This window comes from Gymnodraco acuticeps, unplaced genomic scaffold, assembly GCF_902827175.1.
Source record: "Gymnodraco acuticeps unplaced genomic scaffold, fGymAcu1.1, whole genome shotgun sequence".
Classification (NCBI taxonomy): Eukaryota; Metazoa; Chordata; class Actinopteri; order Perciformes; family Bathydraconidae; genus Gymnodraco; species Gymnodraco acuticeps.
In genome coordinates this window covers 520,734-547,516 of record NW_022991753.1, presented here as the reverse complement: position 1 = coordinate 547,516, position 26,783 = coordinate 520,734, and the positions used below count along the sequence as shown (strand labels likewise).

General features: G+C 40.0%; 1 protein-coding gene across 1 annotated transcript; it reads left to right on the top strand.

The window, feature by feature from the left end:
* On the top strand, positions 1-26,783 carry slc2a9l1 (solute carrier family 2 member 9, like 1). The gene is made up of 13 exons (XM_034199215.1): positions 1-16; positions 3,880-3,929; positions 4,770-4,865; positions 9,434-9,594; positions 21,734-21,858; positions 21,935-22,064; positions 22,218-22,366; positions 24,342-24,529; positions 24,605-24,715; positions 24,832-24,936; positions 25,351-25,426; positions 25,813-25,940; positions 26,563-26,783. The coding sequence occupies exons 1-13, from the start codon at positions 1-3 to the stop codon at positions 26,746-26,748; spliced, it is 1,521 nt and encodes a 506-aa protein (XP_034055106.1). The 3' UTR covers positions 26,749-26,783.

Here is a 26,783-nt window from a genome sequence, read left to right as displayed (position 1 = left end):
ATGCTGAAATGTCAAAGTCTCTGCAGAGCACGACACATGGCCAAAAAAGACTGAGACCAACTGACCTTTGACCCTGACCGACAGTGTAACTTGACAAGGCACTGTGGATGACTGACTCTGGGGTGAACCTGACCAAACTTGACTTTACAACCTGACAGTGTGAGTGTGAATGAATGCCGGCATGTGATCAGTGCAACTGCATGATTTAAAACAATGACTAATCAAGCATGTTTTTGGACTAACACATTTTTCTGGGCCTCAATAACATTCCACAGAATTGGAAAACCGCACTTGTGCACTCCCACAGGAGGTGGCAGTTTGCAGAATGTGGAACTCAAACTAAAACATGAAGATTCTGTTTCTTTTAGGACTGAAGGATGGAGAGAAACACTTCATTTCACTGGAGTGTTTACTGTGGAAATGATGGATGTACATTTGGGAAAAAATGTTTGATATTTTCTTATAATCCATTATTACCTGAAGGTGTTCTTCCCATACAGGATTTTGGTTACACATGAGTCATGTGTAAAAAGGGGGAGTGTACGGCTGCCCCAACTCGATTGTTCAATCTGACCATTGATTGACAGTTTTATAATTGACCTGCTCCATATCTGGGGATAAGATACTGTTTGATGAATGTTGACATGTTTCTAATATTGGTTGAGTTATAACAGGTAACACAGATGCAGAATCAGTGGCCAAGGGGCTACTGTGAGAGATGTGACTCCAGAATGGAATACTGAAGAAGTTGACCTGTGAGTAATGTTTCAACAGGTATTAAAGTAACTGAGGTTTGAAATGTAGAAAGAACATATTACAGTTAAAGCTAAAACATAGTAGTGTAATGAGACAGAATTTAATTTAGACAACATCATGTAACTAGCCTGGTGAAGAAGTAAAAGCCATAGACTTTATTGTTTAGGTCATTATGAGGATATACATTTCATCTAAATTTATAAGACATTTGATGACAGTTTGTTGGAATTCTGTATTCATTTTTTCAGCGTGATAATATCTAAGCACTGACAGGTAGAAGCAGTATCACCAGGAAATCATTCACTTTGTTAGTATCGGGATTTTGGTTGTTTTTGAATCCATAACATTAGTGTGTTTCTTTACCAGAAACATTAGCAGTTCATATTATATTTGGATTTTAAATAGGATCTCAAGGATTTCATTTAAAAATAAACACAGATGCTTGTCAGAAATTCAGAGCTATTGAAATATGTTATTTAGTTTACCTAAAGATGTTGAGGTTCTTATTTAGTTGGCACAATCCAAGTATTAAGATTCTGAAGCTGCACTGGCAGATAGGAGGTCTACAATTAATTTAGAAAACCAGTTCACAGACGGCTGTTGTTTCAAGACACCCCACCAACAGGCTCCAAGCGGGTCAAAACAGCTGAGCGTAGGCTTGAGGGAGTTGTATCAGATTTCTCCACACAGGTTGCTGGCGCCAAAAGGGGGACCCGAGAAGCACGAGGCCGACACAGCAGAGTTCGTCTGGCTGAAGGTCATCAGGACAAAGTGGCTCAACCCCAGGCTCTCCGGCCCCGACCGAGCGACCCAGAGGACATCCCATGCCGTCCGCCTAGAAGGAAAGGGGGACAACTGGTACCACTGGAGCCAGTGTGCGGTCGGGAAAACACCTGCGAGGACCCTAGACGACATCAGGACAGACCTGGCCCTCGTCAAGGCAGTCGACCCGGGAGGCATCATCAGCGGGCCGGAGAAGGAGAATCGGGAAGACATCTCTCCAGCATCGACCCGGAAGCCGCCATCAGCGGGCCGGAGGAGGAGGAGGAAGACATCTCTCTAGCAGGCAGCCCAGAAGCTGCCGTCAGCGGATCGGGGGGACAAAGACACGGCAAGCCAGGACGGCACAGGGGACTTGTCGAGGCAGCAGAGGAGTCTACTTCTCTCTGATCAGTTCCACCCGTGAAGGGCTAGCCGCATCTCCCCCTCCCTATCAGCTGCCCCTTGTTGGCGTATTCCTCTGAGGGGGGGGGGCTGATGATTCACCACACAAGGAGACTGCACTAGCACCCAGCTGCACCCTCATGGTTCCTTCACTGCCATGGAAAGTGGTGTTCTGTCTCCATGAAGGTTTCAAGTACTCTAAATACCAGCTTCGGATGGATTTATATAATGTTTGGGGGACGGACACAGTAGAAAAGAATGACAGTGGGTATATGTTTCAAAATGCCTTGTTTAAAGTTTATCTCTGGAGAAAGAGATAAAAAGGGGGAATTGTGGAAGTTTATGAAGAGTATTGCAGAAGATGTGATGCAGCATATTTTTGGTATATTCATTTTAATCTCACCAATATATAAGAGGTGTATTGCATCATGTTATCCCTAAATATATGTGTGGGTATATACATTCCTGTGTATTAATAGTTGAAGGAACAAAATACATTTTTCCTCTTAAATATAGAGAGGTTTTTTTATAGATTCCTGAAACAATGTTCCCTTTTTCTTTAAAGTAGATTAGCGCAATAGTCTTTTTCTTTCACTTTTACCCTTTTCATCAAAAGGGTGCTTTAGGCTATTTTTGAGGGGTAAAATGCAGAATTACTTGTGAGTTCTGTTTTGAGTGTTTTTCTTGGTTAACCATTAGATATAGTGGCTAAATTCGTTCTAAGTTAATTATGCGCATCCTGCAGGCCTTGAGAATTTAGTCACACAGTTAAGAGAGACAATGGTCCTTTTAGACTAAGGGTGAGCTTACTTCGGGTGAATAAAAGTTCAGAGATGATTGGGGGGGGTATGAAGACAGTTAGGCGTTGTTGGTGAGCTAGTTCTGAGGATGTCATGGGATAATGACTGTTTTATTCCTAACAAGTATGGCTTTCATAAAGAAACACATGACTTGGGTGATAAGATGTGTTTTGTTGTAAAATGGGCCTGTTTGGTTTTCTGCTGGCCAGCGCTGGGTCACTGTGACAAAGCATATTTTGCGTCTCCCAATGAGAGGACCTGAAAAGATGACCAGCTGACCTCACCCCTTCCTTCTGTCTTCTGGTATATCTCCTGTCGATTCCTGAGTTCGGCCTCTCTTCACATGCTGTCAGGACCGGAAGGATCTCCGCAGCACGCGAACAGGGCAGAAGTGGGCCGGCTACTTCTTAAAACATTACAATATGATTTTAGTATATTGTATTATATGGTATTGTAATGTATTATATTGCATTGCATTATTACCTTTGATAATTAAAACAGATTGTTTAAACTGGTATCTGGGTGTTCTCTGTCTGATTTCCTTCCTGTTATGATTTTAAGCAGGACTCGTCAAAACGACACGCGGAGCCGAGTGGGGTTGTAAAAACCTCAAAACTCCAACAAGAGGTGAAACATATTTTATTCCAACTTTATAGACAACAGCGTATGTTGTATAATACGTCAAATATAGTATACTATGTATTCAAATATGTAAAAGATCATTGCATAGTGTGTTAAATATATCAAGAATAAATAGTTTTTTAAATACAAAAAAGTCCCAGTAAAGAATAGTATGTTGAATAAAATTACAACATCCGAGTCTAGTGTGTTATATGATAACATGAAGAAAAAAAATAGCATAGGTTGAATAATATGAAATGTTATCCGCCCAGAGAATTCCCCGCTGGTTCTGTTGCTGCAGTTTACATGCTTTCAGATGCATAATACAATTCACTTCACAAATGCTTTATAGTGTTTTTATACCATAACTCAAACAGAAAAGCTTTCGTTATAAAGAGTAATACAAAACTTTGTCATGAAGCCAGGATTGTGAGGTGTCAGCTGGTTACTTTACTTACTGTCAGATGGTCTGAAAAGTTAATGATAACTTTCCTTAAATGCTTAACAGAGTCCGTATAGTCTGAACATTTATTTTAAGTCCATGCAAGTGAAGACAGAATGGGGAGCTTTCAACAACTAAAACAACTGGTGAGCTACATCTGAATCATCTTTACAATCATCATCTTTATAAATGTATATATTAATGTATAGCGTATACACAGTAACAAAATGTGCTTGTGTGAATATCTTTTATAAACATAACTATTTTTATTTTTAGACTAAACATTTTGATTCTGCTCTAAAAAACGTTTAATCAGGAAAAAAAGAAAAGCATTTGTTTAGGCAAGTAGGATATTTTTAAGCGGTCTGATTGAAGTGCCTCATTCAAACCCAAGATTAAGCTGAGTCGTTGCACTTTGTCAGTTTCTGAATCAATTTTGAACTTGTCAGTCAATGCAAAATGTAGGAAAGGGAGTAAACACATTAAGATTTAAGCAAAAGAGATATTGATATACATATGACATTTATTAAGTATAATATCATTTTAAAACCAAGTAGAAAAAGGTTTAGCAGTTGTTGTGACATGTAATCTTGTTGTTATATCACACATGCAGGATAGCGACTCCTTAAAAATATGCTGATTTTATTGAATAAAATGCATTCTGTGAATCCCAACAGTACATAAAGGTATAATAATGATCAAAAACCCTTTAGCAACTAGAGCAATACACCTCAACACACATAATTTCAGCAGTAGTATTTATCCCACAACTTCATATTATAGTAAAACAAATGTTTTGAATACAAAATCAATAAATTACTACTTTTGCTTTTTTATTATTTTAGTTCATTTTGCTCATATAATGATATACTTTATTAACAATGGCGTATTAGTCATTTTACTAATAAAGGTATATAATAAAGGAGGCTAAAAGTGTTCACCAATAGACTTGTCTGTGTCTAATCCCTATTCACTCTGCTTTGTAGACCCGTGGTAATGCTCTGTTCCTCATCATCATACTGGGAATTGGAGGAACTTTTCAAAATGGCTACCACATCACCGGATTGAGTTCTCCCTCACCGGTCAGATTCATCACTTGCATCACTATTGTTTCTTGCTCTCTGTTGAAACTCCCAACACCAGTATTTCTCAAACTTTTTCATACCAAGGACCACTTAACCAATAAAAAACACTCGCGGACCACCTAACTCCACAAATATCCCAAAACACATCGTTTTTCTAGAACAGATTAGCCAGAGATTTTCTCTAGGGTGTGCTGTGGGGTAGCTTGACGTTTCATAGAGGGTGCTCAAACATTTAGGGTTTCCCATTAATGCACCAGCGCTACAGTTGCATTTTCTACTGCAACACTCCACACACACACACACACACACACACACACACACACACACACACACACACAACACACACACACACACACACACACACACACACACACACACACACACACAACACCACACACACACACACACATCACACACACACACACAGCACACCACACACACACACACACACACACACACACACACACACAACACACACACTACACACACACACACACACACACACACACACACACACACACACACACACACACACACACACACACAACACACACACACACACACACACCACACACACACACACACACACACACACACACTTTACAATTAAGTCTCGATATTCATGCTCACTTCACTATAGTCAGTTGGTAAAGTTGCTATTTTTACAATTTGGGGATCGGACCTCACCTCTCTAGGAGGTTCCTCACCTCCTCTAGGTGGGTGTCCGGGGCTAGCTCCCCGGGAAGATTTTTTGTTACATATTTAAGTTAAAAGCATCAATCTGGTGCACTTTGAGAGCAACATTAAGAGATCTATGGATACATCTCAACACCCATACGAAACAGAACTGTCAACAGATTTTCTATTTCTTTATAGATATTTTACAAATCACTCCCCTTTTAAAACAAACCGTTTGAGACCCACTGAGATAACTAGACTAAAGTTAACTATCTAAACACTGAGAGAGTCCTTTACTTTACCTGAGTTGAGGTTACCTGAGACTCTCCGTCTGACAGGAGAGAGTTCTCCCTCCACCTTGTTGTTGAAAAAGCTCCTTATATCCATTAGCTTGGCTAGCTAGCACCAGATGCTAACCACAACGATCTCCGGTAGATACCCACTGGTGCGCGAGGCGAGCTCTCTCGCTCGCTCGCGCACGCACACAAAATGGCTCGTGCCACACACACACACACACACACACACACACACACACACACACACACACACACACACACACACACACACACACACACACACACACACACACACACACACACACACACACAGAGCAGGGCTTGAATGAAACACAGAGACCCAGAAGTAAGCTACTTGTACTCACAGGCCTATTATGTGCAGAATCCCTCTCGCTTTCAGTTGGTTTTGATTGAGTGTCCACACGTGGTCGTTTAAGGACTAAAAAACGATAAATTTTTCACTTTGCTGTTAGCAAATCATTTGGCGCTCTAGCTAACAGGAAGTCAATCAAGTAATTTAGCCTATGGGTAGGTCAAAAATCGAATGGGTGCTGACCATTGGCCTAATCATATCACCTGTGTTGGCTTTATGTTTTTGGTCAAAAATGTGTTTGTTTCACATTTGCATTGATGTAATCAATAATATTTCTAATTTAATTTAATAAAAATAGTAATAATAATTTTCGAAAAAAAAACAAACACATATTTCTTGGGGGTGCTTAGGGGGTGCTTTGGCAATCCTGGGGGGTGCTTCAGCACCCCCTAGCTCCCCCCTGGCGCCGCCCCTGCAGATTAGAAATCGCCTGAAAATGCTACAAACAAGTGGCAACATGTGTGATGAAGGTGTTGCGCTGGGCCAGTGGCGACTGGTCATTAGGGGCAGGTGGGGCACAGCCCCACCTAGTGTCAGCAGAAAGTATTAAACATTTTTTTAAATATATATAAAATATATTTTAAGATCATGTTTAATCATCTGATTCGTCTGTACATTGCTGTTTTAGTCAGTGTTCTTCTAATTAGTGTCTACAGTGTGTGCCTATTGAGCTGTTTAGAGCCGTGTGGGACAAAACCCGATCCTGCCCCTCTCTCTCCCTGTTTAAGTCAATGGTGACTGTAAAAACTACACTGCGCATGCTCAGAATATTTTCCTATTTAATGTGTGTGGCAAAAAAATAATGACCATAGGGGCATAGAGCTGCCATCCCCACCATACGTCATCTCACATCATTCAGAGCTGATTGGCTGTAAGTACGTGTGCCGCGAAAAGTGTGGTGTGTGAAGAGGAGACGAGAGAGCTGCAGTGACGCGTCCTAAAACCCGGAAGTAAACTGCGCATGGCTTCCCTCGACAAAAAAGCAATGATATTTCTCCATAGGATTTTAGAAAATAGCTCAAAATAAGATCTGTGGGAAACAAACCTGTTAGATAAATGCACGTTTTGTTCAGCCGGATAATATCCACATGTCTACCATACTTTTATAATTTTTGAATCATAAATATATCGATTAGATTTATGATAGACTTTTGAAACTACATATAAGATATATATATATAAGATATATATAAGATAAGGAGGACTTTTACAAAAAAGTAATAGAGATTTTTGTTCAGAAGGATAGGCAAATGGACTTCATCTTCAAGTCAAGGTAAGACCGCAATTTTATTGAAAATGGGATCTTACTAAGAGAGAACAATTCAATATTTAAATGATACAATTACATCTTTTGGGTATCCTTTTGTTGAACTGTCTGTTTAAAATTAATTGAAGCATCAGATTAAAAAAAGCTTTTGAAAATAATATTATATTTTGATTTAGGTCAAAATATAATATTTGTAAACCTGAAGAGTCAGTGCCAGTGCCTCACCAGCCATGAACCTCATTGCAGAAGCTTATATATAGACATCTACGTTTTTTGTGCCCCACCACTTTTGTACATATAAAAACGCCACTGCGCTGGGCTATATCATGCAATCGAAACTTAAACTCACTCCATTGCGGAGATATTCCCGCGACAGTGCGGAAAACTTAAATTTATTTATTTATTTCAAATGTGAAATGTTACCAATATACTCACGGACCACTAGGGGGCGCTCACGGACCACACTTTGAGAAGCACTGCCCTACACCAAATGTTTACGTCCCGTCACTGTATGTTTGAATGTGAAAATAATAAGCACTTTTACTTTAAAATGTTCAAGTTCCACATGTATGGGCATAGATATGTCTCATAATTATTTGTGTGAACATACAAATAATTTGTGTGTAAATATGTGATTTGTAAATGTAAAACAACATCCACAAATGCATTTAAAAGATTTGCAAACTCACAAATACATTTGCAAGTGTAAAACGGATCTGCAAATACGCTAAATATGTTCACAAATAAAAAAAAGATCTGTGAATATCTCTTTAACATTTACACCTTTCGATCAGGCATTTGTGAATCCATTTTGTATTTGTGGACCAAAAATGCGCTTGCGGATCTCAAATTCTCTGTTCACGGATCTCAAATCTCTGTTCACGGATCTCAAATCTCTGTTCGCGGATCGTCTTTTTACACACACGGAATTTTGAGACATATTTTCCGCCGGTCTCTTCTAAAATCTACTCGTGTCACTCGGTTATTTTCGGAAACCACGTGATGGCCCGCTGATGGCGACATTTCCGCATGATTTCAAAGTAAGAGCATGATGGTTTGTTTAATGCTCTGTTTTTGTATTATAATGAACAGTGGAACGTTAGATGCATTCTTCATCACCATCATCATCATGTTATAGTGATACAGTTAGTTTGTGTTATTGGTTCAATATAGCATATATCGAGCACTTTCGTTGATGTTGAAGTGCAGGCTATACGCCACTTTCGGGTCCCGGGGGAGCAGCTGGCAGCGAAGCAGCCCAGATAAAACTCTTTCTTCATTGTGTATTCAGTCAAGCGGGTCGAAGTTACAAAGCACTTCACATCTTATTAATCGGCCTAATTTTACCTTACCAGTGCAGTAATAAAGTAATCTGTAGAAAAGCACCGTATTTAGGTCAGGGTTATGGTGATGAAGAATACATCTAACGTTCCGCTGTTCATTATAATACAAAAACAGAGCATTAAACAAACCATCATGCTCTTACTTTGAAATCATGCGGAAATGTCGCCATCAGCGGGCCATCACGTGGTTTCCGAAAATAACCGAGTGACACGAGTAGATTTTAGCCGAGACCGGCGGAAAATATGTCTCAAAATTCCGTGTGTGTAAAAAGACGATCCGCGAACAGAGATTTGAGATCCGTGAACAGAGATTTGAGATCCGCAAGCGCAAACAAAATGGATTCACAAATGCCTGATCGAAAGGTGTAAATGTTAAAGAGATATTCACAGATCTTTTTTTTATTTGTGAACATATTTAGCATATTTGCAGATCCGTTTTACACTTGCAAATGTATTTGTGAGTTTGCAAATCTTTTAAATGCATTTGTGGATGTTGTTTTACATTTACAAATCACATATTTACACACAAATTATTTTTATGTTCACACCAATAATTATGAGACATATCTATGCCCATACACATGCAACATCTGCGTTCAAACTTGCAGTACATTCAGCGCTTCATCAACAGCAGCTGGTACGACAGATATGAAGAGCCTCCGCCTCCACAGACGGTCACCATGATCTGGTCCCTCATCGTCTCCATGTATGCTGTCGGGGGTCTCTTTGGTGCCGTCAGTGTCAAACTGATCTCTGACAAGTTTGGAAGGTAAATAAGCAACCCGGTCTCATGGCATTTCGTGTTCACCAACACGATTTTTAATCTATTGATTCGTGTTCACCAACACGATTTCCCCCTTTTTTTCGTGTTGCACAGCACGATTTTAAAAGCAATGTATTTCTACTGGTAATGTGTTTCGTGCCTGTAGCACGTCTTTTTCTCCGGTCGGGTCGTGAAGACCGGCAGCTGTGTGGTTCATAAAAACATGTTCTTACCATAGACCAGGGGTGCCCAACCAGTCGATCGCGAGGAGATTCCCAGTCGATCGCGAGATGTGTCTAAAAATAGAACAACAACATTCTGTTTTATCGTTAAAGAGCCTGTGACACGAGTTTCCCCCATCATCCAAACCCATCAATTTGAGTAATGTTGGAGTTTTGAGGTTTTTACAACCCCACTCGGCTCCGCGTGTCGTTTTGACGAGTCCTGCTTAAATCATAACAGGAAGGAAATCAGACAGAGAACACCCAGATACCAGTTTAAACAATCTGTTTTAATTATCAAAGGTAATAATGCAATGCAATATAATACATTACAATACAATATAATATAATATACTACAATTATATTGTAATGTGTAAGAAGTAGCCGGCCCACTTCTGCCCTGTTCGCGTGCTGCGGAGATCCTTCTGTCCTGACAGCCAGAGAAAAGAGGCCGAACGTCAGGAATCGACAGGAGATATACCAGAACAGAGAAGGAAGGGTTTAGGTCAGCTGGTCATCTTTTCAGGTCATCTCATTGGGAGACGCAAAATATGCTTTGTCACAGTGACCCAGTGCTGGCCAGCAGAAAACCAAACAGGCCCATTTTACAACAAAACACATCTTATCACCCAAGTCATGTGTTTCTTTATGAAAGCCATACTTGTTGGAAATAAACAGTCATTATCCCATGACATCCTCAGAACTAGCTCACCAACAAGCCTAACTGTCTTCATACCCCCCAATCATCTCTGAACTTTTATTCACCCGAAGTAAGCTCACCCATAATCTAGAAGGACCATTGTCTCTCTTAACTGTGTGACTAAATTCTCAAGGCCTGCAGGATGCGCATAATTAACTTAGGACGAATTTAGCCACTATATCTAATGGTTAACCAAGAAAAACACTCAAAAGGGTAATCTTTTCACTCAAAACAGAACTCACAAGTAATTCTGCATTTTACCCCTCAAAAATAGCCTAAAGCACCCTTTTGATGAAAAGGGTAAAAGTGAAAGAAAAAGACTATTGCGCTAATCTACTTTAAAGAAAAAGGGAACATTGTTTCAGGAATCTATAAAAAAACTCTCTATATTTAAGAGGAAAAATGTATTTTGTTCCTTCAACTATTAATACACAGGAATGTATATACCCACACATATATTTAGGGATAACATGATGCAATACACCTCCTATATATTGGTGAGATTAAAATGAATATACCAAAAATATGCTGCATCACATCTTCTGCATAATACTCTTCATAAACTTCCACAATTCCCCCTTTTTATCTCTTTCTCCAGAGATAAACTTTAAACAAGGCATTTTGAAACATATACCCACTGTCATTCTTTTCTACTGTGTCCGTCCCCCAAACATTGTATAAATCCATCCGAAGCTGGTATTTAGAGTACTTGAAACCTTCATGGAGACAGAACACCACTTTCCATGGCAGTGAAGGAACCATGAGGGGGCAGCTGGGTGCTAGTGCAGTCTCCTTGTGTGGTGAATCATCAGCCCCCCCCCCTCAGAGGAATACGCCAACAAGGGGCAGCTGATAGGGAGGGGGAGATGCGGCTAGCCCTTCACGGGTGGAACTGATCAGAGAGAAGTAGACTCCTCTGCTGCCTCGACAAGTCCCCTGTGCCGTCCTGGCTTGCCGTGTCTTTGTCCCCCCGATCCGCTGACAGCAGCTTCTGGGCTGCCTGCTGGAGAGATGTCTTCCCGATTCTCCTTCTCCGACCCGCTGATGATGCCTCCCGGGTCGACTGCCTTGACAAGGGCCAGGTCTGTCCTGATGTCGTCTAGGGTCCTCGCAGGTGTTTTCCCGACCGCACACTGGCTCCAGTGGTACCAGTTGTCCCCCTTTCCTTCTAGGCGGACGGCATGGGATGTCCTCTGGGTCACTCGGTCGGGGCCGGAGAGCCTGGGGTTGAGCCACTTTTTCCTGATGACCTTCAGCCAGACGAACACCGCTGTGTCGGCCTCGTGCTTCTCGGGTCCCCCTTTTGGCGCCAGCAACCGGTGTGGAGAAATCTGATACAACTCCCTCAAGCCTACGCTCAGCTGTTTTGACCCACTTGGAGCCTGTTGGTGGGGTGTCTTGAAACAACAGCCGTCTGTGAACTGGTTTTCTAAATTAATTGTAGACCTCCTATCTGCCAGTGCAGCTTCAGAATCTTAATACTTGGATTGTGCCAACTAAATAAGAACCCCAACATCTTTAGGTAAACAAAATAACATATTTCAATAGCTCTGAATTTCTGACAAGCATCTGTGTTTATTTTTAAATGAAATCCTTGAGATCCTATTTAAAATCCAAATATAATATGAACTGCTAATGTTTCTGGTAAAGAAACACACTAATGTTATGGATTCAAAAACAACCAAAATCATGATACTAACAAAGTGAATGATTTCCTGGTGATACTGCTTCTACCTGTCAGTGCTTAGATATTATCACGCTGAAAAAATGAATACAGAATTCCAACAAACTGTCATCAAATGTCTTATAAATTTAGATGAAATGTATATCCCCATAATGACCTAAACAATAAAGTCTATGGCTTTTACTTCTTCACCAGGCTAGTTACATGATGTTGTCCAAATTAAATTCTGTCTCATTACATTACTATGTTTTAGCTTAACTGTAATATGTTCTTTCTACATTTCAAACCTCAGTTACTTTTATACCTGTTGAAACATTACTCACAGGTCAACTTCTTCCGTATTCCATTCTGGAGTCACATCTCTCACAGTAGCCCCTTGGCCACTGATTCTGCATCTGTGTTACCTGTTATAACTCAACCAATATTAGAAACATGTCAACATCCATCAAACAGTATCTTATCCCCAGATATGGAGCAGGTCAATTCTAAAACCGTCAATCAATGGTCAGATTGAACAATCGAGTTGGGGCAGCCGTACACTCCCCCTTTTTACACATGACTCATGTGTAATCAAAATCCTGTATGGGAAGAACACCTTCAGGTAATAATGGATTATAAGAAAATATCAAACATTTTTTCCCAAATGTACATCCATCATTTCCACAGTAAACACTCCAGTGAAATGAAGTGTTTCTCTCCATCCTTCAGTCCTAAAAGAAACAGAATCTTCATGTTTTAGTTTGAGTTCCACATTCTGCAAACTGCCACCTCCTGTGGGAGTGCACAAGTGCGGTTTTCCAATTCTGTGGAATGTTATTGAGGCCCAGAAAAATGTGTTAGTCCAAAAACATGCTTGATTAGTCATTGTTTTAAATCATGCAGTTGCACTGATCACATGCAGACATACACTCACATTCACACTCACACTGTCAGGTTGTAAAGTCAAGTTTGGTCAGGTTCACCCCAGAGTCAGTCATTGACAGTGCCTTCTCAAGTTACACTGTCGGTCAGGGTCAAAGGTCAGTTGGTTTCAGTCTTTTTTGGCCATGTGTCGTGCTCTGCAGAGACTTTGACATTTCAGCATAGGCCAGTATCATTTGTCTACAAAACTATGTATATATGGAGCGCCATCATTTATTAATTCACAATTACAACTATAATGTTCAAGATATCTCTAACTTTTCATTGGGACAGCTGTTTCCCACATTCCCTGAAAAGTGTTAGCCAAAAAATGTCACTTCCTTATTGTACTACCACTGCAGTTTATCAACACCTAATCCATATTAAAATGTCTAATAGATCTATGTCAGAAACTTGTGCACATAATTATTATCTTGAGTCAAACCATTACTAGGATCTGTAAAGCTCTGCTATGTATTTCATAACTCATATTCATTTATCTTCAAATCTGGTCCACTTAAAGAACAATGTTAACCTCTTTAACAGTGCGTGGAACCTTGGGTGTCCGAATATGTAACAATCACTCCTTTCTTTATCAAGGATTCCAAAAACAGAAGTCATTTCATCAATGGTTTGTAGCTGAATTTAGGAATTATCACTTATGGTAGGTATGTTTTTACTTTTTAACTGTCTTCATACCCCCCAATTATCTCTGAACTTTTATTCACCCGAAGTCAGCTCACCCATAATCTAGAAGGACCATTGTCTCTCTTAACTGTGTGACTAAATTCTCAAGGCCTGCAGGATGCGCATAATTAACTTAGGACGAATTTAGCCACTATATCTAATGGTTAACCAAGAAACACACTCAAAAGGGTAATCTTTTCACTCAAAACAGAACTCACAAGTAATTCTGCATTTTACCCCTCAAAAATAGCCTAAAGCACCCTTTTGATGAAAAGGGTAAAAGTGAAAGAAAAAGACTATTGCGCTAATCTACTTTAAAGAAAAAGGGAACATTGTTTCAGGAATCTATAAAAAAACTCTCTATATTTAAGAGGAAAAATGTATTTTGTTCCTTCAACTATTAATACACAGGAATGTATATACCCACACATATATTAGGGATAACATGATGCAATACACCTCTTATATATTGGTGAGATTAAAATGAATATACCAAAAATATGCTGCATCACATCTTCTGCATAATACTCTTCATAAACTTCCACAGTAAATATTGTCCCCTTGAAAACCGTTACTGAACTGATTTTGGATATTTGTACTTTGATAACCATTAATCTGCCCTTCAATGTTGACCATTTTCTGGATCTTCTCGGGGATTCTTCAAGTCCCGCCAAATTACGTGTGACGTCATTGCGGGCACAGCGCTCCAGTTGCACCGTTCAGGATCCCAGCATCTGCATGTAAACGCACGATGGTGCACACAGCAGCAAGCTCAGACAGCGATGACAGTTTAATTTTGAACGTGTCTGAGAGCTCATATGAGTCTGAAGGATCGGTTTATGTTGTATCTGTTAGAAGTTTAGGAATTAGGTGCGTCAATATGGGCGGTCATACGGTCATGTAGCCAGTGGTGGACTGGGACTAAAAATCATCCCGGGACTCTCGACCGGCCCATTTCGGTACCGCTAGTAAGTTGTCAACGGGGGGAGAGGGGGATGTCAGGGGCGGCGGGTGCTGTAGATAGTAAATGTAAATATGTACATATTTGTGTCACTGCATCCTGGTAAAATACAAATATAATGCAATGTCTGTGTCTTTGACATTAGCGCTGCCAGCCACATGTGCCCTGTACTACGAAGCCAGTTCAACAGACCCTGGATATGTTTGAGTAACACACAAACTAACAACAACAAACTAACTAACGAGATCTCGCTAAGCGGTCCTACGACGCTGGTTATCAACTCGGTAAATCAAGCCAGGGTTTCTCTCTCCAGCTGAGAGCGCGTTCACGTCTAAGACACGAGTGATCTGACTTTAATTACATTTGACTCGAGTGTTTCGTCAACATAATGTGTTGCTAAAAATAATACTTCTGCATACAGTATGTGACACTGTAAGTGTTGCACGGCCAGACACGGCAGATAAGGAAATATATGATATATTATGATATTATATGATCGATGATCTGATTGATGATGTAATATGAATGATAAGTGCGACACGTCGGCGTCTTCTCTGCATACGGCAGTTTAAACTGTATTTCCTTTATCCTGTAATATGACTTGAGAGATTTAAACTCCGCACACTGAGTTGATCTCTTTTCTATAGACGCTGGAGGCGGGCAGCGTCAGGTAAAACAAGTTATTTAGCCTTCCCAAACCTGAGCCTCACGCGCCGCCTATGGGGGATGTGCTAGTGATTTATCCGACCGGCCCACTTCGGTACCGGCCCATCGGGATTCGTCCCGATGGCCAGTCCGCGACTGCACCCAGCTCACGTAAACTGTCAACGGGGGGAGCCTCGCTGCGGGGAAACGGTGGACCTAGTGTCCCGATCGGAGTGGGAATAATAATAATCTGTGCATTTTATCCATTAATTTCCCCAACATTGTGGTGAAAAAACCACACGTTTAATCCATGTTGGTGTACTACTACAAAAAGCATCGGTTTGTTTTCTCATCAGGAAATGCACAAACAAACGCTTTGTAATCATCATTCTCACGATCATTTAATGTATCATATGTTCGCCGAATTGACATGAAAGCACTAATACATGTAGTTTCATCCACTTGAGTTTATAACTACAAAAATAATCGATTTGTTTTTATATCACATCCTACGGGAGGAAATTCAGTAGCTCTCACTACCGATTTTTAATCCTAATGTAATCATCATCTTCACCACGATCATTTATGTTTATGTTCGCCGAATTGACATGAAAGCACTGACAAATATGAATATACTGTAGTCAACTTCATTAAAACGTTATTAACGTGCCTAAACTCAGTAATTCACAATTTCTACGCATGACAACAGACTTTGTCCGTGTTTGGCTCTCTCGCCGCACAGTGAAGCGTTCCCGCATTGACGTCACTTCCGGCTTCCCCAAAAACTTCAAAATGAGTCGAAGGAATTTCCCCGCGATGTTCGAAATTATTGATATTTAACGGAACGGTATCGCTTTTTCTTTTTTAAACTGACGGTTCGAGATTACTAGTAGCCCAATATTTCATTGCACAACAGTTGTTGGGATGCTGTCACAGGCTCTTTAATGTCCTGTAAAATAATGTTCCTGTGCCAGAATAATGCACTTGAACGCATCAAAGCTTTGTGATTGGCCGGCGTGACCCCATGTGTCGGAGCGTGGCTGGTGGGCAGTGCACTATTTTCGCTGACGTTGTTGTCCGTGTCAACAGGAGTGACAGTAAAAAAGCAAAAAAGCCCAAAATATATAATTTTCACTCCGAGTGGGAGGATGATTATTTTTGTATCTATTCCAATTCAAAGTCCATTTGTCTCATCTGCAATGCGAGCGTGGCCTTATCGAAGAAGGGTAATTTAGGAGCGGCATTTCAAAACAGTGCACAAACGCTACGAGACGGAATTCCCTCCTAATTCTGCCCTACGCTCCCAAAAGGGGAGGGGCCTGAAAGGACAGCTAAATGCACAGCAGTCCATTTTCACCAGGCCCAACAACAAGAGCAAGGCTGCTACCATAGCATCTTATCGTGTTAGTCACGTTCTTGCGAAACACATGAAGTCTTTCAAAGACGGCGAAGTTGTGAAAGAAGCATTCCTGGAGGCTGCCGACGCGCTTTTGGGGGACAGTAAAAATAACAGTAGCATTTCAACAGGTTTTTGATATAATAAAAACTCAAGTTAGATACCGTTATTAATCAGCTGTAAGTTTTAGTTTGTTTGAACTTATTCATTATAATTATTGTACACAATGGTATAAGAATGCAAACATTAAGATCTGTTGTTTAAATTGATTATAGTCTATTATCAATTCAGGTTAAGAAACTAGTGTTGCTTGCATCCTATTTTAAAGGCATTTATTTTTATAATCTACTAAAATGCAACAAAAAAAATGGTTCGATTCCATTAATGTTGTCTTTTTTATTGCACTTTGACAGCAGATTCCTGTGTAGCTTCAGATCTGAGTTGTCTTATTAGTACGCCTAATTTATACTTTTGTAGCAACACTGTTTTTATATAATGGCAAAGAATGGGTTCAGAGTATTTTCTTGTTTTATGTGTCATATGTGGCAGCACTGTTCAATGTTTCTTGAAAACATTACCCACTGTAGTTTGTGACGTGTGAATAAACTCCAACTCTGTATCAACAACACTGTTGTGTAACTTCAGTTAAATACTTGAATGTGTGTAGATTAGAAAGAGGTAAGATAAAGGATCTGCAGTATTTTATGAAGTATTCATCGTACAAAGGTCAGTTTTATACAAGTAGAAGTGTGTATTTACCTGGTAGTAGGCTGTCAGTAATGGCTACGCCTCTCTATTTGGAATGGTAGATCTCGGCAGACTGGCAACTTTAAAAGTAGCTCTCGGTTCAAAAAAGGTTGGGCACCCCTGCCATAGACTGTATATATAAAGGGTTCTTACTCACTTATATCAAGCCACAATTATTGCTTTTATTTTAAATTGTATAATTTCTGACTTTTGTTGCCGTCTGTGAAGAAAATAAATGGGGCTCAGAGCCTCAGAATACTGAAATCTGTATTTTTAAAATCTTTTTTTCCTTCTAATTTGTTATTCTTCTCAAAATAACACACTGTTATTTACTCACCAATAACACACAATTATCCTTGCTTTTATTTATTGGTTTAATTCCATAATCTCGGGCTTTTTTGGCGTCCGGGCTTTTTTGGCGTCAGTCAGGAACTGAATTTCAAAATAAAAATAACCGGAAACTGACGTAGGCATTTCGAGCGATTACCCAAGATCCTCAGCTATGGTTTAAGCTCGCTGATTGGATGTTTTAGCCGCAATGCATGCTGGGATTTGGTGTTTATATGATATGAAATCCGGAAAACATTTAAAAAGAATAAAATAATACTTAATTCCGAGTGTTCTTGCTTTTCTCTTTGAAAGTCATCACATAACGGCAGTGGCGGCGCCAGTGTATGGCTGGGGTAGGCTACAGCCATACCAAGAAATGGCTTAGCACCACCTTAGCCCCACCATGAAAAATGATGTTAAAGTAAGCTTGATTGATTGATTGAAAAGTTTATTAACAGCTTGTATATTGGGTACAGTACAGTACAGCTCAAAACATACAATTGTTAAGGGGATGCAGACCAGAGAAAGACTTTCGTCTTGTTTACATCAGGGTCCCCCATTTCCAATTCATCATGAAACAAAATAAAGTCCGCCAACTCGCGCGGACTAAATTGCACAGACAGCAGTTAGTAAGATTGATTTCAGTAGCCACTTGTCTGGAAATACCGAAGACCAGAAACGGTTTTGAAAACTTTTGTCACGTAGTGATCGCCTTCTCGATAAAACATCTTTGATAATGTCTTCTGGCCAATCAGAATCAAGATAACGGCGTGGTGTTGTTGCAGGAAGTCCCGACGGAGAATACTTCTGCTGTAGTACATCTCTACATCGATACAACATTACGTGTTGATAGAAATCAACACGTAATGAAATAAGACCCCACGGTTTGATGATTGATAGGACAGTGAAATGAAATGTTGACACACAGAACAATGGGGGCTATCCACCCTTATCCACAATGTAAAGTAATTCACACAGCCTCTTCCCTCTTCTCTCTGTGAGGAGCATCATGTTCAGCTTTCAGAACAAAGTAACAAAAAACTAAAATGGCATTCATTTTTTTAAATATGTCGTGTAGTAATATATTTATTTATTTTTCTTCTCAAGAGAGTACCAGAATGTGTATTTTATGTTAGTATTTCAAAAAATCTCCTGGGGGAGAATCCACCCAGACCCCCCTGCAGGGGTTGGGTTTTCAGCATGTCAACTATTTCACCTGTGGAAAAATAGTAGGATTGGCTCCAGGTCGCCCTTTTTATTTACTACAAGACAAATGTGCCTTTTTATTTCATACAGTTCAATTTGGATTGAGACAGGGAAATAATCTAAACCTCACGCGTGGCGTTTCACTGTCAAGGGGAGCGATATAGCGTGTATGTAATTACATTGCAAATACTGACTTGAGCCCCACCACTGTATGGGTTAGCCCTACTATAGATTACCCAACAAAGATACTCTGGCGCCGCCACTGCATAACGGCATTGTAATACACGGTTCGGCTGCATTACATATTACAGATCTGCCGTAGTTCTTTATTTATAGAGCCCTGATGAGAAGACTTTTGGAAAAACTGGAAGAAATGCCGCCAAAACTGAATACTTGACGTGGATCATAAATATATCAACAATTAAACAACATCTTCAATTTCTCTTCACACAATACGTCTCTTTGCAGTATCAACACTAATTCGGCTGACTTTTACATTTGATCTAATTCATAGATAGGTTATATTTACCATAACAGTGCACAGCTGATATAAAAGGACTTGTAGTTTTTAAATATATTACTGATTTTCTTTGAATATAAGAATGTACATACTGAGTCTGAAATAGTATAGCAATATGCTGTACAATTATGTGAAAGCATGAATAAAACTACACATCTTCAGATGTTGTACATACATAAGTGTCCTACACTAATAATACAAAGTTATTATGGCTGTGTGTATCTTGTGTGCACCGCCTAGTGGTTAAAGCACGTTATTGAATTATTATTTTTATGTGTTATATTTGATGAAAAAAATATTAAGAGTACATACTTTCATAGGGGGAAAGTAGAAGGTCAATGATTGAAATATAGAATATAAAAAATCAAGAAGATACTATAAGTGATCTCTACAATAAAACAGTTTAGTGCAGGATGTACAAAGATATTAATATGAGGATGTGCAAAACAGAAAAACGAATTAACTTTTATTTAAACATTAAATAATACTTTAGATTAAGGTCTTCTTTTAAATAAGAAAAACACTTTGGGGGTATCTATCTACAGATAAATATTAAGCCTGACAAAGTACTTAACGTCTTTGCTTTCCTGCAATGTTAACTATGTTGAAGCACTTATTTTAACTGATATTATACATATGTATTATACTCTTATAAGATGTATGTAGATAGTATAAGAAATGTGCAGAATATGACAGTTTAATGGTGGAGGTACACACATATTGATAGATGTCACTGTTGAGGAACCTGTGACCCAAGATTTGCATTCATTGCATACACCGTAGTTACGTATATGATATGTCAATAAACCTTAGAAAATCTTGAAATCTTGAAAGGGATGTGCAAAATAGCCATAATACAGTCTTTAATTAACTATTAGTAGAGAATAACCAGTAATGAATATACTTTATTACTCGTTTCCATTCATGTCAATTGCAGATAAATGTTTAGTCTTCTCAAGCACCAACTATCAAATATCTCTCCTGATTGTTGGCACTTGACAATCACCTTACCTGAATTTTACTCAGGTGTAACTAAAGTCTGATTTAAGGGTTGTTTATATTTCACATCATTAATCAGAATCTGCAAAGTAACTCAAATAAGTGTAGTGGAGTAAAAACCAGGTTAACCTCTGAATTGTAGTGGAGTAGAATTACAAAGTAACAATGAGCAGAGTGGGTATATATTAATGCTGCGCATTATGGACACAAGCGATTTTCACCCATTTATTAATTATATGTTTTACATTTGATAACACCAATGTGTTTAATACTGGCAACTTCTAATTGTGGGAAAAACGAAAACGTTCAGTAGAGATGTCCCATAGAACATTTTGTAGTGTAGTTCTGGGGGGGGCGTTCGATTCCAGTTTTGGATAGTCTGGCGTGGTTTCATTCCATTTCAAACAGCTGTTTGACGCTCGGCGTAACCTTGGCGCACTGCCACTCCAACATCCAATCCTAGAGCTTGAAGATTAATCACGGGGACTGTAGTCCTAAACGATAGCTGGGGATTATGGGTAGTGTAGTGTCTTCGGCCATCCTAAACTCCTAGAGGCCTAGGTCTGTTTCCGGTTATTTTTATTTTGAAATTCAATTCCTGACGGACGCCAACAAAGCCAGAGATTATGGAATTAAACCAATAAATAAATGCAAGGATAATTGTGTGTTATTGGTGAGTAAATAACAGTGTGTTATTTAGAAAAGAATAACAAATTAGAAGGAAAAAAAGATTTAAAAAATACAGATTTCAGTATTCTGAGGCTCTGAGCCCCATTTATTTTCCTCATAGACGACAAAAAAAGTCCGACATTATACGATTTAAAATAAAAACAATAATTGTGGCTTGATATTGAGTAAGAACATGTTTTTATGAACCACACAGCTTCCGGTCTTCCACGACCCGACCGGAGAAAAAGACTTGCTGCAGGCACGAAACACATTACCAGTAGAAATACATTGCTTTTAAAATCGTGCTGTGCAACACGAAAAAAGGGGAAAATCATGTTGGTGAACACGAATCAATAGATTAAAAATCATGTTGGTGAACACAAAATGCCATGAGACTGGGTTGAAATAAGAGAGACCCTCTGCAAAAAGCTGTCCATTCGCCTTAAAACACCTCACTGAATGATGTATTTCCTAACCAGAAAAAAAGCGATGATCTGCAACAGCATTATTTCCATTGCTGCAGCGGGGGTCATGCTGGCAAGCAAACAGGCCAAATCATATGAAATGATCATAGTGGCAAGGATCCTCTATGGCTTCTCTGCAGGTAAGCTATCAGGACTTTCTCTAAAATAAACAGCACATCATGTTTTTCCTGACTCATGAGATCTCATGACTTGCAGGTTTGGGATCCAGCACCCATGTAATGTACTTGGGAGAGATAGCTCCCATAAAGATAAGAGGAGCTGTGACTCTAACATCAGCCACTTTTGGCTCTCTTGGTAAACTGTTTGGACAGTTTTTTGGATTGAGGTATGTACCTTTTGTCTATACGTGGGAAATGACAACAGTAGTTAGCCATCTTATTCATATCTGAGAAATGTGCATACAAAAACACAACATTCTGAAGGGTCAATAGAGATGCAGTTTTTATTATTGTTATTAAGTTGTTCTTTTTTTTTTCAGTGAGATCCTAGGTCGCGAGGACCTGTGGAACGTCGTCCTTTGTGTCCCTGCGTTCTTCTCACTGGTTCAGGTTTTGGTGTTGCCTTTTCTCCCGGAAGCTCCTAGATACTTATTCATAGAGAAAGGCGATGAAAAGGCATGCAAAAAAGGTTAGTATTTTCCCACAAATAAATGCATTACAGTAACCAAAACTGTGCTGCAGAACTGGCCCCTGTTTTCACCAACATCTTCAACTCCTCCCTCTGCCAGTGTTCAGTTCCTCACTGTTTTAAGGAATCCACTATCATCCCTGTACCCAAGTCTAATAAAATATCCTGCCTCAATGACTACAGACCCATAGCCCTCACATCTGTGGCGATGAAATCATTTGAGCGCATCATTCTCAGGCATCTAAAAACCAGCACCTCCCCCCTCATGGACCCATATCAATTTGCGTACAGAACCAACAGATCCGTGGATGATGCTGTCAACCTGGCAATCCATCACACTCTACAACACCTGGAATCCCCCAACACCTACGCCCGCATCTTGTTCCTGGACTTCAGCTCCGCTTTCAACACCATCAACCCGGAAAAACTCTTCAATAAACTAATGGACATGAACACTGACCCCTGCATCTGTCACTGGGTCCACAGCTTCCTCTGGAATAGACAACAACGGGTCAAAAATAAATAACTCCACATCTCTCCCTCTGCACCTCAGTATAGGAGCTCCACAAGGCTGTGTCCTATCCCCCTGGTTATTCTCACTCTACACAAACCAACTCACATCTCAGCAACCCACAGTCAACATATATAAATACGCAGATGACACAACAATAACAGGACTCATCTCAAATAATAATGAAACACAATACCTCACTCAGATCCATCAAGCAGTCACCTGGTGCTCAGAAAACAACCTCCTACTTAACACAGCAAAAACCCAAGAAATAATCATCGACTTCAGGCGAAAGCCACAGCCCAAATCACCTCTATCTATCTCCGGCAAACTCATTTCCACCACAGAATCACTCAAATTTCTTGGCACTCACATAAGCAATAACCTCAAATGGAAGACCAACACAGACCACATATACAAAAAAGCCAACCAAAGGTTATTCTTTCTGCGGCAGCTCAAGAAATACAGAGTGAGGAAACATCTCCTAATCCAGTTCTACACAGCCATCATCCAAAGCATCCTCACATCATCCATCACAGTCTGGTACAGCAGTTCAGACAACCTCTCCCGGAATAAACTTCAACGTATCATCAATAAAGCATCAAAAATCACCTGCAGTCCCCTTCCATCACTCGAATCACTTCACCACCAACGAACTGTCACAAGGGCAAATAAAATCATTTCTGACCCCTCCCACCCAGGTCACCATGTCTTCCAACTTCTGCCCTCAGGGAGGCGCTACAGGTCACTGTCCACCAAAACCACCCGCTTCAAAAACAGCTTTTTCCCCTTTGCAATACGGACACTAAATGGACTCTAAATAACCCCAATGAACAATAACAATCCACCACACCTTGAACTTTATGTTATATGTCTTTGCCCTGTGCTGTGTGTTGTACTTTTTATTGTCTGTTTATTGTATGTTGAATTGTATGGAACAAGCTGTACTACTCTGCACTGAACACGAATTCCACCAGCCTGACTGTGTGGTCATTAAAGATTCTAATCTAATCTAATCTAACAGTCTTTTACAGTCTGAGTAATAAAAACAAAGCAATGCACTACTTGAAATTCTGCTTGTAATATTTGAGGATGAGGTTATTGTGCACAAAATGTGGACTCTTAAAGCTTAAACAGCATTTCAGCCTGAATACAGGTATATTCTAACAGATAGTATGAGAAAATAATGTGTATACAGAATAAAGCATGTAATCATGTTCTAGTCAAAACTACAAGTATGAACCAAAAATGAGCTAAATATGCCCCTTCATGTTCATGTGACAGTGTAGGTTGTGGTTTCCCAACACATTTTGGATCATCTAGCCTTTGTTTCCTTATTTGTTCTACTTTTCTTCTATTTTATATCCTTTACATAGTACCAAATACAAAATATGTCTTGAATGTGAGCAAAGGAGGATTTTCTTTAGTTTTCATTCGCTGTCTCTTTGGTGTTTTTCCTCCCAGCTCTCCAGAGTCTGTGGGGTCAGGGTGACTACGAACAAGAGATGGACGAGATGTTAGCGGAGCAGGCGGCCATCGATGCGGCGCCACCAAAGACCCCTCTGCAGCTGCTGAGGGACAGGACCGTCCGATGGCAGCTTCTCACCATGTTCATCATCTTCTGGTTCAACCAGCTGTCGGGCATGTCCGCGGTAAGGATGGATTTACTGCATCCAAAAGAGATTTATTAAAAAAAGATTATCAACCAATGCTTCTATCTTTCCCAGATCAGTACTTTCTCTTTTGACATCTTCCTGAAGGCAGGCCTACCGAGAGACCAAATCCGCTATGTAACTCTTTGCCTCGGAGTGTCTGAAATCATCACCTCCATCTCCTGTGTGAGTGAACATGAGCTCATTATCTCCACATCTTCATTGCACTCATGGCATAGGCCCTCTTTCATGCCCAGGATAACAATTGTTGTCAAATTTTAAACCTTTTTTTTCTCTCCCAGGGCCTGTTGATGATTGAGCACATTGGGAGGAGGCCGTTGTTCTGGGGGGGTTATGGTGTCATGGGTGCCAGCTTGGTGTTTGTCACTGTAACGCTCAACCTGAAGGTAAACCTTTAGACACGGACATCTACACAGCTGTGTGAGAGGTTAGAAGATACTATTTAAAGGGTCATTTTACCCACCTGAGCACATTTTCTTAGCCTTGGTAGTTTCAAGACATTCAGACTTTGAGATAATCTGAGGAGGATTGAAGGACACTAAAGACTCATTGGAACTACTTTCAATCAAATAAATAGTCCCTGTACTACAAATTAAATTACATTTCATTGCGGTGGATGCCGTAACAGACCTTTTCAAATGCGACATGTAGCAAATGCAAACTGTGAAAGTGTATTTAAAAATAAACGTCTTACTTTTGATTGTTGCACTGTGCAAAGGCAGCAATTGTTTTAAATGATCTTGATTTTTAGTATAGAAGACAGTTTTAATATTCACATGCAACATTTTCTTCTCATGCAGGATTCTGGCGAGTGGGTTTCATATATCACGGCTAGTTTGATCATCCTCTTCATCATCTTCTTTTCCGGAGGACCTGGTAAGTTTCCTACAGCAGTTAAGGCCCCGGCCACACGGAGACGAAAACGAAAACAAACCGAATTCGATATCAAAAAAGTCTTCCGTCCACACGGAATCGGCTCAAGAAACGTGTGGGGAGAGGCGGGGCTATGGCGTCATCGTTATCAGGAAATGATCGTATAGGGCGTACACACGGAGCCGTTTGGCCCCCCAGAGCGTTGCGTCCGCAGATCTACCCACCTTGGGAGCCGTTATCGTTATCATTATCGTTATCTGAGTTTCCGGCCTCATGTGGACGAACTGTCTATACGATAGAGAACTGTAGCGGATACAACCCGTTTTGTCTCCGTGTGGCCTAAGTTTAAGACGTAGATAATTAACACCTGTATGTATCTGCTCTCTCAGGGGGAACCACAGGTACTCTCCTCAGTGAGCTCTTCATCCAGAGCGACCGAATGGCAGCTTTTGTCCTCATTGGGTCCCAACGCTGGATTGGCTTCGCTTTGCTGGGACTAGTCTTTCCATTCCTTATTGTGAGTACACACAACTGCAAATCTGCCAAACAGGATTTGCTCATTTACAATAGAAATATTATTTTGTGTTTTATTTTTGACATTTAGTTGTAAAACTTGAACGATCAACAACAGATGAAATAACTTTCTGGGTGTGGTAATTATTTATATATCATTAAACTCTCTGTGTCATATGGTGCTGTGGCTAAACTGATTGGCCAGTTTTAGCTGATCTTGAAGAAGCCTAAGAAATAGTTTCCAACCAAAAAAATATATAATAACTTGGAGAAACAAATCTCAAAAGTGCCTTCACACAAAAAAATGCCACGCTATTAATAATGAAAAAGGGCTTTTTAATAATAAACAAATGCCTCTTATAAAAAAAGAAAGAAATGTATCTTAGATTATAATGAATTGTGTATGAAGAGCATTCATATGAGAAAATCATATGCCTTTGTATGAGGTGTTCATACACAACTCAGGGAAATTGTGATAGCTAAAATGAACTGGCAAAAGGGAAATAACAACAAGAGCCAAAGAATGATGGACCGCCCCAATACTGAAAGACACAAAACATCCCAGCACTTGCCATGAAGTTATGAAGCTCTTATTGATGCTTTCGCCTGTGTTTCCTTTGTCCCAGGACGCCCTGGACTCGTACTGCTTTGTGCTGTTCGCCTGCATATGCCTGCTGGCTTTTCTCTACACCTTCTTCCTCCTGCCGGAGACTAAAGGGAAGAACCTGCTGGAGATCTCAGAGGAGTTTCAATCCATCACCGTCTGCGGGAAATCCTTCTCAGATAAAATAAAGGCAGCGACCAGGCTGTGAAGAAATGAAGAAAACTGTGAAGAAACTGTGACAAC

Coding starts and splice junctions, on each gene's coding strand:
- slc2a9l1 (XM_034199215.1), top strand. Junction 21,859..21,934: donor CCTCTATGGCTTCTCTGCAG/GTAAGCTATCAG, acceptor CATGACTTGCAG/GTTTGGGATCCAGCACCCAT. Junction 25,941..26,562: donor TAGTCTTTCCATTCCTTATT/GTGAGTACACAC, acceptor CCTTTGTCCCAG/GACGCCCTGGACTCGTACTG.